The 15,078-nt window shown below is 45.2% G+C and overlaps 1 protein-coding gene across 4 annotated transcripts in view; it reads right to left on the reverse strand.

The window, feature by feature from the left end:
* LOC139765498 (uncharacterized) overlaps positions 1-15,078 on the reverse strand; it is a 134,667-nt gene that overhangs the window by 84,471 nt on the left and 35,118 nt on the right. The window contains exons 2-3 of one of the 4 annotated variants that reach the window (XM_071692959.1): positions 13,377-13,429; positions 1,196-2,364 (exon numbers count right to left, since the gene is read on the reverse strand). In XM_071692959.1, the coding sequence (XP_071549060.1) occupies positions 1,196-2,341 (1,146 nt within the window). In that variant the 5' untranslated portion in view covers positions 2,342-2,364; positions 13,377-13,429. Of the gene's footprint in view, positions 1-1,195; positions 2,365-11,261; positions 11,634-13,376; positions 13,430-15,078 lie in introns of those variants that run through there. The other 3 variants (XM_071692957.1, XM_071692960.1, XM_071692958.1) reach the window with 3 other exon arrangements.

Genomic DNA, 15,078 nt, shown 5'->3' on the forward strand with positions numbered 1-15,078 from the left:
TCACCTCTGCTGTAATGGTTCCATTTGCTGCCATGTCCACTCCTAAGTATCTAAACCCCTCACTTATTCCAATTTTTTTCCATTCAAACACACACCTTAAATATCCTTGATCTTTCTATTCTTTCTTTCTGTCATACTTATCCACCTTTTAACAACTTAACAAAGTAGCACCGGGATCTGACAGAGATGGCCACACTGATATTTCCTATTAACTAATAAGTTTTAAAATATATGTGTGGTTAACCCCCATTCCAGGGCCCCATAAATCTTCTAGGCTTTGCTGTTGAGGGATTAATACTGCAATTTCACAGAAAGTGAATGTTTTGGTGTACCAGACCTCCAGCTCTGTAGTGCATTAAATAAATGAAGTCCACAACATGGGTGGACACTACAACCAACTGTGCAACTACCCACATATTTTGTATGTCCCAGTTTATCAAAATATTGAAGGATATTACACGACTCATGCCTAAGTTTTGAAGGGGGTGATGTTCCCTGCTCTGTTGAGCCCGATACATACATTTCAATTCCTTTACTATTTTGCTGAGGGAAAATAATTCAATTTTCTTTCCCCATTTGGTATCTCTCCCATGCCTCCATCTGCTCCATCACTAAGCCTAAAAAAGTATCACAAAAATCTGATAGTCAAACTGGTGCCATATTCATGCCAAACTCACTCTTTTCAATCTGTATAACCCTAGTCACATTTACTTTAATAAATATCTTTTTATCAACAAAAGGAATCACTCACAATTTTTACGAATTAAGTCTAAATATAAAGGTTTGCCTCATATCGCTAATACAGTATGGTACTATTCATAAAATAGAATTGCACTTCTCTTGGTCAAACTCATCCCAGCCAATGCTATAGCTTATGCTAACTTCAAATGTTTATCAGCACAGTGAAGCCTGAGGCTGAGCTGCTATGTTATTCCTGTGCTCAGTAATCCTTCATACTATAGCCTGTGGGCCTTGCCTATGGATCTACTACATTCTGGTTGCCCTAATACACTTTGAAGACAATTAAACTTCTCCATCCAATAATCAAGCACTTTTTGTCATGAGACAAAACTTCACAATAAAATAGCACTGATAATCCAGGGGAAAAAAAGTGTCTACATATTACAGACATGGACAGAAATCTTCCAAGTTAACATATAAAATGGTTTTGCAATTAAAAATTCATCAATCTTACCTGTTGCTGTTCTAAATATTCTCTAAGGGCAACTCTCTTCTCTTGTAATCTCTTGAGACGTAACTGTTCTTCCTTTTGTGCGTTTAATGTGTCATCTTCAAGTTTATCATCACTGATAATGTCTCGAATATTACGGCGCAAATTTTTCACTTTTGGTTTGGCACTTAATCCAGACACAGCACCACTTCGTCTCCTTAATTTACGCCATCTTGAATCCTCATCAGATTCAGATTCATCATCTTCCTCAGCTGAAGATTTAGAATCATCTCTCTTTTTTCTTTTTTCACTTTCTCTCTCTTTGTCTGTATCCTTTTCTTCTTCAGATAAATTCTTTCGACACTTCCTTTTGATTTTGGGAGCCGGTGCAATAATGTCTGTGGCCCCACTTACATGTCGTCTCTTTGCCTTTAATCTTTTACTTTTGTTATCATCATCTTCATCCCCACCGTCACTCCCTCCCATTTGCTTTTCTTTGTCTGAATCCACATCATCTAAGCTGTCATCATTAGTACCACCCTCTCTTTTATCAATGTTGCTAACCTCACTTTTTACATTGTTACTATCTTCACTAACACTACCATTATTTCTAACACTATTGTGTGTATCATTTTCTTCAGTTCTCACTGGACTATCACTTTCACTGTTTTCACAGTTACTACCAGCATCACTCCCCAACCTATTATCCACGTCATGACTTTCATTTTCAACTACACTATCTTTACCTACTTCATTCTGAGAATCACTAGGGGGAGTTCTCTCACTAGTATCACCAGCACCAATATCATTTTCAGCCATGTCAACACACTCATTTTCAGTAAGTTCCTCACTCTGACCTATGTCACTAGCTTCATTCTTAACTATCTCTTCATCTTCCTCTTTCTCTGATTCACCAGAATGTTCACTAAACCTCACATCATCAACTGTTATCATTTCCTTTTCCATTATCTCTTCTTCTTCTGGTTGAGTTTGTAATTGGTCCTCCATTTCTGTTTCATGGTCCCCCTTCCCGTGGTCCTCGTCCTGGTTGGCTTCAAGCTTCTCACGTTCTACATCGTCAAGTGCCAGTGGGTCAGCCAGGGGATCCGTTAGAGGCTCCTCGGGCCAACCCGGGACCCTCTCTTCTTCACCCTCTTTCAGCTGATCCATCTTTGTACTCAGGTTCAGAGGCTCTGCAAGAAAAAATACTAATGAATAATAAATCTACTTAGTCTTTAATATAATCAGGTTAACTACCACAAATAAAAATAATTGCAACAACAGCTATGGAGCAGAACTTGGTTCCCATAGAGCCTTAAGCCCTGGGAGAAACTCCACCATCCACCAATATGTGCAAAGAACACTTCCTAGCTTAACTTAGCTTAATCATTTCTTAAACCGACACACACACACACACACACACAGTCTGCCAGGTGTAGAAGAGGAACCATAAATTTATATACAACAGACCAAGAAAACATTTAAGTAAAACTAACATCATATACCTGTACACTTCATCTTCCATTCAAATGTCCAACTCCACAAAAAAAAAAAAAGTGGATCTAGAGAACCAATAACGATTCCAATTACCAGTAAAAATGTTCCGAGTCCACCTCTTTGCCTAACTTCCACAAAGTTTCCTCTTTAATAACTTCGTTTTCTGTAGTTCCATGAATCAAAGACGAACTCAATTTTCCTGTTGGAACCCCTAACCATCTCTATTTTCAAGGAAAGCAAATAATCCATCCGTGAGTTCTTATGTGGTGTAATAAAGACAAACATTAATGATACTAACAAAACAGCCATTAAAAAAAAAAAAAACTAGTAGATAATGTTTATGGCAGTACAGTAATCATACAATGCATTTTTACGCTTGATAATAGTGATGCTTTCCAATGGCTGTTCAAAGTATTTTGGAAATTTGATTGCACTGGGGCTAATCTATTGCTCTAATACTGAACAATAAAACCCCAATACGTGTATGGCAGTTCTAGCGTTAGAAGTGTTTCAGTAACGCTCTTAACAGCGACTTAGTATCAAACTACCCGGAAATCATGAGTACTTTTGAGTTTTTAGTAACTACAAAAGCGTTACTAGAAAAAAATGCTGCTTCCTATAAAAACTGTCTCTACAGGGACGCTAGTGACCGTCCCTATTTAGAACGACAATCCCCAAGGGTGCAAATTATATTCAACGAGTTTCACTCAACCCACTAAGGAAATAAATAACTTATCAAGTGCAACAACACTCTCAAATCTGCGTGAATACCCGTCATCTCTCTATTCCCTAGACCTGTTCCAAACATTATCATGCCTATACATTCCATGCGAGTTATAGAGACGACTGCTATCGATCCTCAGATCTTGTCATCGTAGGAAGGAAAAAGGGATTATGTAAAGCCATTCACCAAACGCTTGAGCCTACTTTACCTCCCCTGTCTCAGAAATGAATCAACCTCTGGAGCTCAACAGTAAGGAACCTGTGGTATGATTGAACATCATTGCCATAGGTCGTTGCGTCAAGCTCAAGGGTTTAAGGGCTACTGACCCCCTAAGCCAAAACTTCAATGCCATGGGCCTCCGTGGTCTAATGGTTAGCGTTCCTAATTCTAAGTCCATGGGTCAGACCGGGGTCGAACCCGCGGAGGTTCGAATCCTCGGCGTGGCAGTCGGCAAACACCCAACCCATAAGAGTGGTCGAGAAATGGGCACCTAGCTTAAACTGATGTATGTGTGTGTGTGTGTGTGGAAAAGAGTACATACATAGTACGTATATACAAGGTTAAGAAATGGGAGTAACACAAATGTATAACTCTTGCCCCGTAATACACAATCAGTAATCACACAAACTGATAATATTCAACGATGTTACACCGTCCTCAAGAAGAATAATAGATAAAAGGATGCAATATCCCCTGGTGTCAAAATGACAGCAATGAATTTCCTCCCACCTTAAGAATAAATCTAGAAACGAAGACACGGAAACAAATACTGGCGTATTTTCGAATCATGGACAATATCTTCCACTTAAGTAAACTGGACGAGATGGCTTCGTGGACTTGCAAACAACATCGTCACAAAACTTTCCACCTCTCATGGCGCGGAGAGAAAAATTAAGCGTGAAGCACCCAGGCTTTCGGTTTAAGGAGAAAGCTGAGTAACTTTACACCCCTTAGCGTGACCTACCACAACTGAGAAATAATTGACATTTATCTTGACACCCATCCACGGCGTACCGAATCAGTGAAAGGGGCCCCTGAGGGTTATCAGTCAACAATGTTGCTATCGGAAGATATTAAAAGGACGGGGGTTTACAGCCGGCATGACCCACACACCATAGGCTAACTATTTCCCCGTGCTCATGCAACGTTAGATAAATGCAAGTACCACACACCCTGCCCTAAGAAAAATCCACAATTCGTCGCAAATTGTAATTCACTGTACACACTAAATTTCATATTAAAAAGTACAAAAGATGTTTATAACATTATTTTCCAACTGTGAAATAAAAATGGGGAAATATTGATGGCTGACATTTCTTTTACAGGGTTATTAGAGAACACGAAGAAGAGGTCGAACAGCTAATAGTCTGCCTGAAGTTAATTGCAAAGAACCACAAGAGGGGAGGGGAAAGGAGGGGTGTGTTGCTTGGTTCAAAAGCGTAAGCAGTGGGCGTCATGGCCTGGAGTTAGTGTAATATCCTGCCTCTTATCTTGGTTACGTGGAGGATGGGGGCGGCATACAACAGCCTGGGTTTATCATATCAGGGTACGGTATAGACATACACCAACTTGGATATTATATACCTGGTTAAGTTAAAGACATGCACCAGTCCGGCTATCATATCTGGCAAAGGTACATACATACACACCAGCCTAGGTATTACATCACGGTATGATAAAGACATACACCAAGCCTACGATTTTATAACGGGGTAACGTACAGATATACACCAGCCCGGGTATTACACACGGATAAGATAAAGACATACTACAACCTGGGGTTATTAAGTCTTGGTAAGGTAAAGACACAACCAGACTGGGTATAAGGGTGTTCATAGCAGTGGAGATGGCGGGAGAGGCGGGAGCGTCTCTAGGGCAGCCCCTGGAGCTGGTTTACGTAAGGACCGGCTTGCGTAAGGTCCCTCCCTCCCTACACGCTCCCGCCGGGGCTTCCTCTACGACCTCTTCCGCAGGTCACTACCCTCCAACACCAATCATTTCACCTACTTCTACAGAGTGAGCCTCAATACGCATGTAATCATCACAGAGGAAGAAATCAAAGGTATACATCTTCCATATTCTAAAGGCCGCAGCATAGACAGAAAAAAAAAAAGTCCAATTTTCTCTCCACACATAATCATTAAAAATCATACTTAACCATATGTAATCTCTGGGTATTGTACATAAAATTTGTACGTGCTTTATACACAGAAGCCGTCCTAGGAAGTACAACCCTCCTGACTCAGGGGTCTTGAAGTGATGGGCGAAACGATCTTAAACCCACCCTTCCTGTCAAAACCAATGGTCTTAATAACATTCAACTATGGATGTAGAAGCTGATTTTTCTTTTGCTTTTCTTCGATAACTTTTTTTTTTTTCCTCGTCGCGTACTTCATTTCTCACCATTTGTATTCGAAGCCAAGCCAGGGCCTCGATAAGGTCTTCTCAAGATATCGGAGCCTTTGATAACACATACCGATGGGCCCCACGTCTCCACAAGCAAGAACCACTTTCTATTTTGTATCGTGCCATGCACCAGGAGCCAGGCAGTAGTGTGGATAGGCAGCTTCAGGGGTTAGTCTCAACTCCCATGCTGTTGTGACCGGACCACAAAGCTGTGATGACGGCCTTCCGTCACGTGTTATCTTTTCCTCCCCATTCACCTGTCATCGACATAAGAACCACTAAAAAAAAAAAAAAATAAACAGCATTTTCGTTTGCTTGTCTCATCGGATCCAAGCAGCGGAGAGTAGGCGGTGTGGACGAAAAACACGGAGTTGATGGGTATAACCTCTTTATCATCGTCTTGAACATGACCATTCGACCCTTAAGTGGGAACGATGAGCTAGGCCTTTGACTTAAACTTTTAAAAGAGTCAGGTCAAGGGCCAGGCCACCATAGCTAAGGGTTGTACTGCCGCGTACGAGGGGTCATGCACTCTTGCGACAACGACGCAGAACACGAGAGTCCGGCCAACTGACCCTTCCACCGTGGGTCACATACCGACACTCTCTCACCAAAAGCATCAGCATCGCTGACGCTGAACACTGGCGGTGAATGAAGTAGCCAGCGCACATGTGGAAGTTATGTCTTCTAAACGTACCACAGACTCTTTGTCATTCTAAGTTAACCCTCTTAGGCACGACAACGGAATAGTGAGGCACAGCAAACTTCACCATACCATAATGGGTACTTTTGCTTCGTGATGGACAAGATCGAAAACTTATCGCTTCGTATCTGATAAGAAAAAAAAGACGTAAGGAAAGTTAACCACCAGCTTTATGTTTGCGGTGGTGCAAATGTCATTAAGGGATACATAACTATGTCATGTCTATTCTTAAATATATCACAGGTGTTGCTTTCAACTACTTTTAATTGGTAAATCAGTCCAAATGTTAACGAAGCTATTAAATGAAAAATACTTTGCCTTATCCTCACGACTGATTTTACTTATTCTCATGACTGATTTTACTATCAAAAACAGCTGCTTATATTGGGATTAATAACGCCTTTGATAAATCTGAATATCTGTTGTACTACACGACCTCAACATCGTGTAGATTATTCTCAAAGAATGTTTCTCAGTCCGGATATCATCTTGAAAGTTTTTTTTTTCCAAGTACGACAACCCAAACTAAACCCATTACTCTCATCAGTGGGTGCACACACACCAACCCTCAGGATCATGTCAAAGTTTTGACAAAATCTGGGACCCAGATATTCATGGGAGTCGTCTCCCTCTCCTACTGACTACTGGAGGCACCAAATGTACTCCACTCTGCCAGCAAGACTACACCCACCACCTGCAGCATCATGCACTTCGACCTGTGCGATAAGGCAGTTCAGAGATGATTCCTAACCCAAATTATATGTCTACCTGTGAGCATTAACAAGAATGTTCTACCTCAAGTTACTTGGATAAGATCCCAACTTTACTTATTGCAAATTGTTCATCAGTTATGTAACTTGGTACATAATGCCGCCACTGGTGTCCTGCGCATATACCTGAATATAAACTACTAAATAAATTTTTCAATGCTGCCTGGACCTTGTTATATCCTCCTCCTCTTACTATGACACCTGTAACTCAATCATCGAAATTCAGTCACGGGGCAAAGCTTTCATGGACACTGTATCCTCTTTTGGCGCCACTGCCCGCCACGGGATGGGAAGGGGTGCAAATACACTAGTCGACCCTTGTGGCAAAAAAAATCAATCAAATCATAGACCAAGCCATCGCAGCCGAAGATTGTATCGTGGCGTTCAAGGGCCGTACTGTCGTGTTCAAGAGGTCGGGTATGCGGGCCATCTGAAAGCCAGTGGTGTGTGTGTACCTTAAGTCCTTTTTTTTCGTCCCTGCCTCCAACACGATGGTCTGGCCAGCTTTGGTGGTTTGAGACCGCACGCCACAGGCGCAATATGTAAAGATCTGTCGATGAGCTTTCTAACTTCACTGGGTGGGGCATTGTAGCACACTGGAATGTTTCGCTCCGGAGGGTTGTAAGTAATTGCTTCGATAGGCTGTGCCTTTCTCGTCTTGAGCAACGGCCAAAATCCATCCTATCATCAACCTCCAAGAGGAACCAGTGTTCTTTTGCACTCGCAGACGGTATAGTTATCAAATGCAACTAACGTTATTTTTTTCATTAGATTTTTCTTTTATTGATGTAATGTTTCTCAGACACACCCTTTTAGTGCAGCAGATTGAAAACTACCTCCATAACAAGCACGTAATTATTCTCAGAGGCCTGCCAAAAGGCTCATGTTGGAGCACAGTAAGGCGGCCGTGTGTGTGCAGTACACGAGACGCTCGCTAGGTTCTAAGAAGGGCGAGCGAGTCTCGCCACCCACACCAGGCCCCTTGAGCAACCCTGCTCCGTTATGGGCGGCGGATGGGTGGGTGAGGGCGCATCCCACCGGAAAATTGTTAATGACGTAGTACCTGGGGCTAATGCCCGACACTCCTACCACCACACAGACAAACACATCCAGACGGTAAGTTCCTCCTCCAGGGGATGGCCTTTAATATCAAAGCCACCTTCGTCGTGAACCAGATGTATCTATTAATACTCGAAAGTTCATTTCCACGAGCAGAGGGGTCACCACCCTCCCCCACTAACAACGGAGAGGAGGCCCTAATAAAAAATCAATCAGCTGTAGCTTGCTAGATACACTTGTAGGCAGGCCTATGTCATGTCACTTATACGTTGCTATATTGAAACTATAAGCGGTGCTACACCAATCAAACGTGCACGTAAAGCGTACTGGATAATCTTAACAAAGACTAGCGAGTCAATGCTGTTTAGGATCGATTACTGAGAGCATCTGCCCCAGTTGAAACCCTTGAACACTGACGTCAGGTTAAAGGGGTTGTAACCACAGACCACAGAAAAGTAGTGTGGTAAGTATAAGCGCAAATGCGTTCACACATACATCCTGTACTTTCACGTCCCGCTGTCAACAACGTGGAAAAACACAGGGGAAAACCAGTGAACAAAGTTCAGCTGGCTACACAAGAGGCCTACAGGCAGCCTTCATACGGGTCTGGGGGTTGAGGGTGGTGGAGGAGGATGGTTACCAGGCCCCAGAAGCCGGCCACCGCCGCCGTTAGGCCTTGCCTTGTGTGGAGGAGGGAAGCGCGGAACCAACCAACACGGGACTTTCCCTCCCTCCTCCAACACACCTCCCATTCTCCAGCTCTCGCTGTCACACACACACACACACACACACACACACACACACACACAGACACACACTCACACACACACACCTCGTCGTAAAACCCTGACACCTGTCTCCCCAAGAACATCGACTTCCAGAGTACCACAAACCCTCCCACACCCGAACACAAGGCGCCGGAGGACACTACATGCCAACGACATTCTGAGACCCACTCACACAGCTTCCCTTCATGCGACGAGAGAGGGGGTACAACCATGATAACTACACGATAAAACCGCTGGAGGCCCTAACGACCTTATCAGAACAATTCCCATCTGACGAGAGTGAATCCAGAACACGAGAACTCAATCAAAAACCTAGGCAAGACATGTGTTCCGGAGCGATGTACTGTACGGAAGTATTTCTTCACCCGATGTGTGGACACACGGAAGAAATGATAGCCCGTGTGGAAATAAACACGAGTAACATTCAAAACGACTAAATACAGACGTTCCCATGAGTACAAAGCACAAGTTATGCCGGAACAGTTATCAACAAACCGTGTGAAACATACACAAACTGATGAATGTCTGTGTGAATGTATGTTCCTTATCTCTGCTTACATCTGCCCAAGTACCCCTTTACTTAATGGGTTCTGGTGTTACTCCTAGATGGACCGTGTTCCCATTGATACACCCACGCGACGAGAGGCGACTGTCCCCTTACAGTGTTACCTCATGGACACCCTTAATGATTATCTATACCTGGTGGAGTCCTAAGGAGTCTTCACCGCCCATAGTCTGGGCTGGGCCAAGGCTGCTGGACTGGGGTCGTTGGTCCGCCAAGCTATTAGCAGCAGCAGCCCTCATGCCCACATCGCCCCCCCCCCCCCCCACACACACACACAGCCTGGCTGCTCTGGTACACTCTGCAGGTGCTTGTCCAGTGCACTCTTCCTCCACATGGACTTTCCAAGATGCTTAAGTATGTTTGGAAATAACTCAGGGGATGGTGGTATATGTCCTGAGATTATTCAATGCTTGGATGTTTGAGTGAGTTCTAAGGTAAGTGCTTGGAAGCAAACAACACCACTGATGGGTGGAAAGAATGTAGGGGAGGGGGTCCACACAACTACGGATGTTGGGTCATAGGGATGCGTATGTGCTCCCGGGGTGGTGTGCGTGATCTTGGAGTAGAATATGAGGTCCTGGGGCGGTGCACATGGTCCTTGGGTGCGCGAGGAGATCCAGGCGAGGGTTACGTATGCAGTCCCGGAGCAGAGCAAACCAGAGAGAACCTCGAGACAATACAGCTAGTCGTTAAATAAGTCGGAATCAATATCCTAGTCTGGTATACTGACTATACGAAACAAGTCCGACTTCACTGTCATCCGAGAAACGACGCAAACCACTAAACACACTCTGGTGACGTAACAATACGCTAGAGAAACAGCCAAGGTTTGGGAGAGAGAGAGAGAGAGAGAGAGAGAGAGAGAGAGAGAGAGAGAGAGAGAGAGAGAGAGAGAGAGAGAGAGCCGGACCAATGACACAGAAGCCATACAGCCAACACCTTGGGTAAGACGAGACGAAACTTTTGGCATGATGTCACGGGGATACTGGAATAAGGGCGTGCAAGATCATTCAACCCCTCCCCCACTCCCCATTTCCCTACCTCATTACACCACCTATCATGAGGCACTCAAACTCACACTGGCCTCCCACAGCCATCACCTGGGCCTCATTCCGTCGGCTGCAGCGAGGAACTACTACAGCACTGCTCGCACACCAGCGTTCACCCTCTGCTAGCGGAGACGCTCCTGGGCGTGCAGTTCGGCACAGGCGCGCGAGAGAACCCACCCCTGAGATCGTACAGCTCGCGGGATAACAGCCTCATTCCCCATCGTTCTCAACACCACAAGCGACTAGCAGATTACCACCTGCCATGACTGAGTGAAGATTTGACTGCACTTATCTTCTCTTCCATTCTTAAAGAACCCCTGTCTGCAATGTGTGTATCTTACCTTGATATATACCAACACTAGAGTTATAATTACTATTATTACTTCTTCGGTCTGTGGACGGACATGGAGGAATGCGTAAACGGGAGGCGGGAGAGAGAGAGGGAATACAGTCCACACGTTACTCCATCCCGGGGGTTAGCAGACTTCGGAGGACTTGATGGGGAACCCGGCGACCGCATGCCACTTACCGATTCCGTGCCACAGGTGAACGGAGAGGGGCATAAGGGCATCGGCGGTGCGGGGCGGCACCCTGGCCACGGGCACTGCGTGGGCTGAGGGCACGGCGAGGCGCACACACCTGGTCCAGTTGCAGTGCGAGCAGTGGCAGCTGCCGACGCCCGTGTGACCGATGGCCGCCCGGCGAGGTGTTCTGCTGCGAGAGCCCCTGAGCACGTCCTTCCGTCCACCGCCCACCATATCGGCCATCACGTCTCAACCGCCGCTCATCACTCCTCGTGACACAGCACAGTTACGTTTCTTTTTAAAATATAATAATCCGACTTAATCCTGCTTTTATTATCTTTGGCACCAAGCGAGGTATGAAGTTGTCATTCAGGTAACGGTGTGTGTGTGTGCGTGTCGGCTATATGACGTACGTGTGTGTGTGTGTGTGTGTGTTTGTGTGTCTCTCCTACCAGAAGGGCGACGCTCCCCTATAGAGGTTGGGGCGTTCACTACACTCTCCCAGGCCTGACTGACCGCCCGGTCTACACGCGGTCGCCTCATATAAGAACTCTACGTTCCCCGTCAACTCTACCGACGGACCTGTCGGCCGTACGATGATCACCACATCCCCCTCCCTCCTCCGCACCACGGGAGCCCTTACGTAACAAGCCTTCGTAAGTCCGACTGCCGCTGTCTTACAACGTCACCTGCGTTGTCAACGTTTGCAAGTGGCCACGTATTCCCCAGCTACGCCAAAACCGGGACGCCAACGGCATCGGCATTACGTAAAACCAACCGAAAAAAAAAACTTTACATCATCGTGCACGAAGCCCAACAGCGGCGGCTGCCACCACGTCCCCCCCGGTCACGTGACGTTGTCAGTCTTACATAATGACAAAAATAGAGCAAGTATACGTCACCAGATCAATGGCCGCCGAACAATTCTAGAAATCCGACAAATAACGTAAAAATAAAGCACACTATAAACTACTGATGTTGAAAGCACAGCCTGCTTCTCATTCTCTCGATCGTGGGGGTACGTCCATAGGAACGTCCATTTTGGGAGCAGTCAGTCACGTCAAACATCGCTCGTAAAACGCAGACCTCAACAAGCATATCACAAACGTACTACAAAAAAAAAATCATACAAACACTCTCAATACTCAAACTGTGCTCACGTACGCGGGATGAATACCTGCTTACGAACCAGAAGCCACAACATGAAATCATGTAGAGAAAACTTGTGAGATGTAGAAAAGTACTTCTGCAGGATTAGTGGATGAATGGAATAAGTAGACAGGATTCAAAGGTATAAAAACAAAAACAAGACAACGTAGAAAGTTCAAGGGATGAAAGGGGGGCGCCAAGAGTGTAGAGTAAAACTCCTTCCCCGTATAGCGCAAATAAGTAATCTCACACACAAAAAAAGGACAAATACATACACAAACACTTAACATCCAGAGAAACACAAGAGCACTCGAACAAAATAATTACACACACACACACACATCTGGACAAAACCTATCATTTTCAGATGACTATAATAACTTGTGCAGATGAAACATGAGCGTTACACAACCCGCCAATCTCCGAGAGAGAGAGAGAGAGAGAGAGAGAGAGAGAGAGAGAGAGAGAGAGAGAGAGAGAGAGAGAGAGAGAGAGAAAGAGAGAGAGAGAGAGAGAGAGAGAGAGAGAGAGAGAGAGAGAGAGAGAGAGAGAGAGAGAGAGAGAGAGAGAGAGACCTCCTAGAATTAGCTTTTTCTTTTTTTTTTTACACAGCACTGTACTAAACTCCCATACACTAGGGCAGTTATTTCCATTATCATCATATACACACACACGATTACACAACGGTAGAAACACCCTCAATCCCGCGCAACCCTACAATGGGTAAATATAAGAAGCCTTAATTGCCACGTCAGATGACAACAGACCAGACACCAGCCTCAGGTCAGGCCCACTAAGACGTAATCAAAAGTCCACAGCACCTGGCGTTAATGATGCAAGGTGCTGGGAGAGGGCGAACCAGCAGGAGGATACGAGTCTGTGGTGGAACAGGGCTATATACACACACCTCCTCCTCCTCCTCCCCATAGAAGGCTTATGTAAGGTGATACACAATCAATAATTTCACTCACCTCTCCGTACACAGAGCTACGCGTACACGGCACCGTCCGTGGAGTACACCCACCTAAAAGAGAGAGAACATGTGGGGCATTACCGACTACCATCAGTACAAAATAAATAAATTCAACCAACCAAAAAAGAGGGGCAAGTGCGCACACACACACACACACAAAAAGAAAGGTACACTAACAAAATCTGATGCACGTGGAACTCCCACACGAAACAGGGAGATGAATGTACACGTTGAAAAGGGAGACTACGAGACTACAGGAAGGTAGGATGATTATGGGGTTGTGTTAGAGGGAGGCAAAGAGGAAGGCATCAGAAATACACCTTCCGCTGACACACGTCGTCAATAAACCTACCCCTTTTATCTTTCCACTATTACTGTTTTATCTCTCCGAGCTTCATTCAACTCCTCGCTTCAACCTCGTCTTCCTCATTCCTCGTGTGACCCCACAAAGACTGCGGGCTAAAACGGGAGGTGAGTATGGAAGGACGAACTTAGAAAAAAAGAAGAAAAAAACAGCAGGTGAGACACAGAGAAGGCAATGACAGGCTGGCTGTGGCGGGGTTAACCGGAGGCAACACGGTTCTCGCAGCTCTCTTAACGGTAAAATTGAGGCATTTCAACCCTAAACAATCACCTTCAAGTATGCAGCCGCTTCACTGTAAGACCGGAAGCACTGTTGATCCCTCACCACCTCGCCAAAGCATGAGAGTAAGCATGGAGACGGTCTATGGTTGAGTAACCATGTACTAAAGACCCACGGGTTGAATCTCACGACCTGGTGGAGCGGCAAGCCAAACCAAGCTGGCCTTGCCCTCGGGTGACCAACCAATTGAGCATCTCCCTCCCCGTGCGGCTTACAGTACGACCGGCAAGGGTTATCATATTCTCATTATCTTGACGCACAGAGCGGCGGATGTTTGTCACGACTTACCGAAGAAAAAGTGTTCACTGGGGCAGGTGGCGGGCAACTCTTAAAAAGACTTGCTATACTGTTTGGGGCGCGCGCGCGCACACACACACACACACACACACACACACACACGCGCGCGCCTCTTCCACCACTACTTTGCACTTCTCTAATCCTCGATTACTGCACTCCACATGATATGCTCTGTTGCATTACCCTCCTCCAGCTTTTCTCTTCGCGTAAAGTCACACCTCAACAATCTGTACAGCGACTGGTATAACCGCATGATAACTTGCCCTCAGAGTCGTGTGTTGATACCATCTTATAAGTCCACCAACCTGCACCCCAGCCGAAACCTGGAATTTCTCCACGTAATGGCGAGAAGTCATAAAACGCACCATAATCTTTTTGCTGAATATCATCACATCCGGCTTCTGAAAGAACCACCTTAAGAATAAACATCTACCAACACGACTTCGGATCCCATCCCGTGGCTGCAGCCACTGATGTAAAAAAAAAAACTAACTTCAACAATAAATCTAAACAGTGTGTCAATCTGAGTCAACATGTTCATTTCCGTTCTAATGGCAGGATAAATGTTCGTTAACGTTCGTGCGCTATCATCTTAACAGGAAACGTGCTACACGCACGCAAGCAGCTGTTTCCGTCCCGTGGATTTGGGGATTCTCACCCTCTCCGCCTACTGGCTTGGCGTAACTCGCCATCTACTGTCTCGGAATAACGAAAAATGTCTAAATTTACTAAAAAAAAAAAAAAAAAAAGGGAGGAAATT

The sequence above is a fragment of the Panulirus ornatus genome, chromosome 55 (genome assembly GCF_036320965.1).
Source record: "Panulirus ornatus isolate Po-2019 chromosome 55, ASM3632096v1, whole genome shotgun sequence".
Taxonomy (NCBI): Eukaryota; Metazoa; Arthropoda; class Malacostraca; order Decapoda; family Palinuridae; genus Panulirus; species Panulirus ornatus.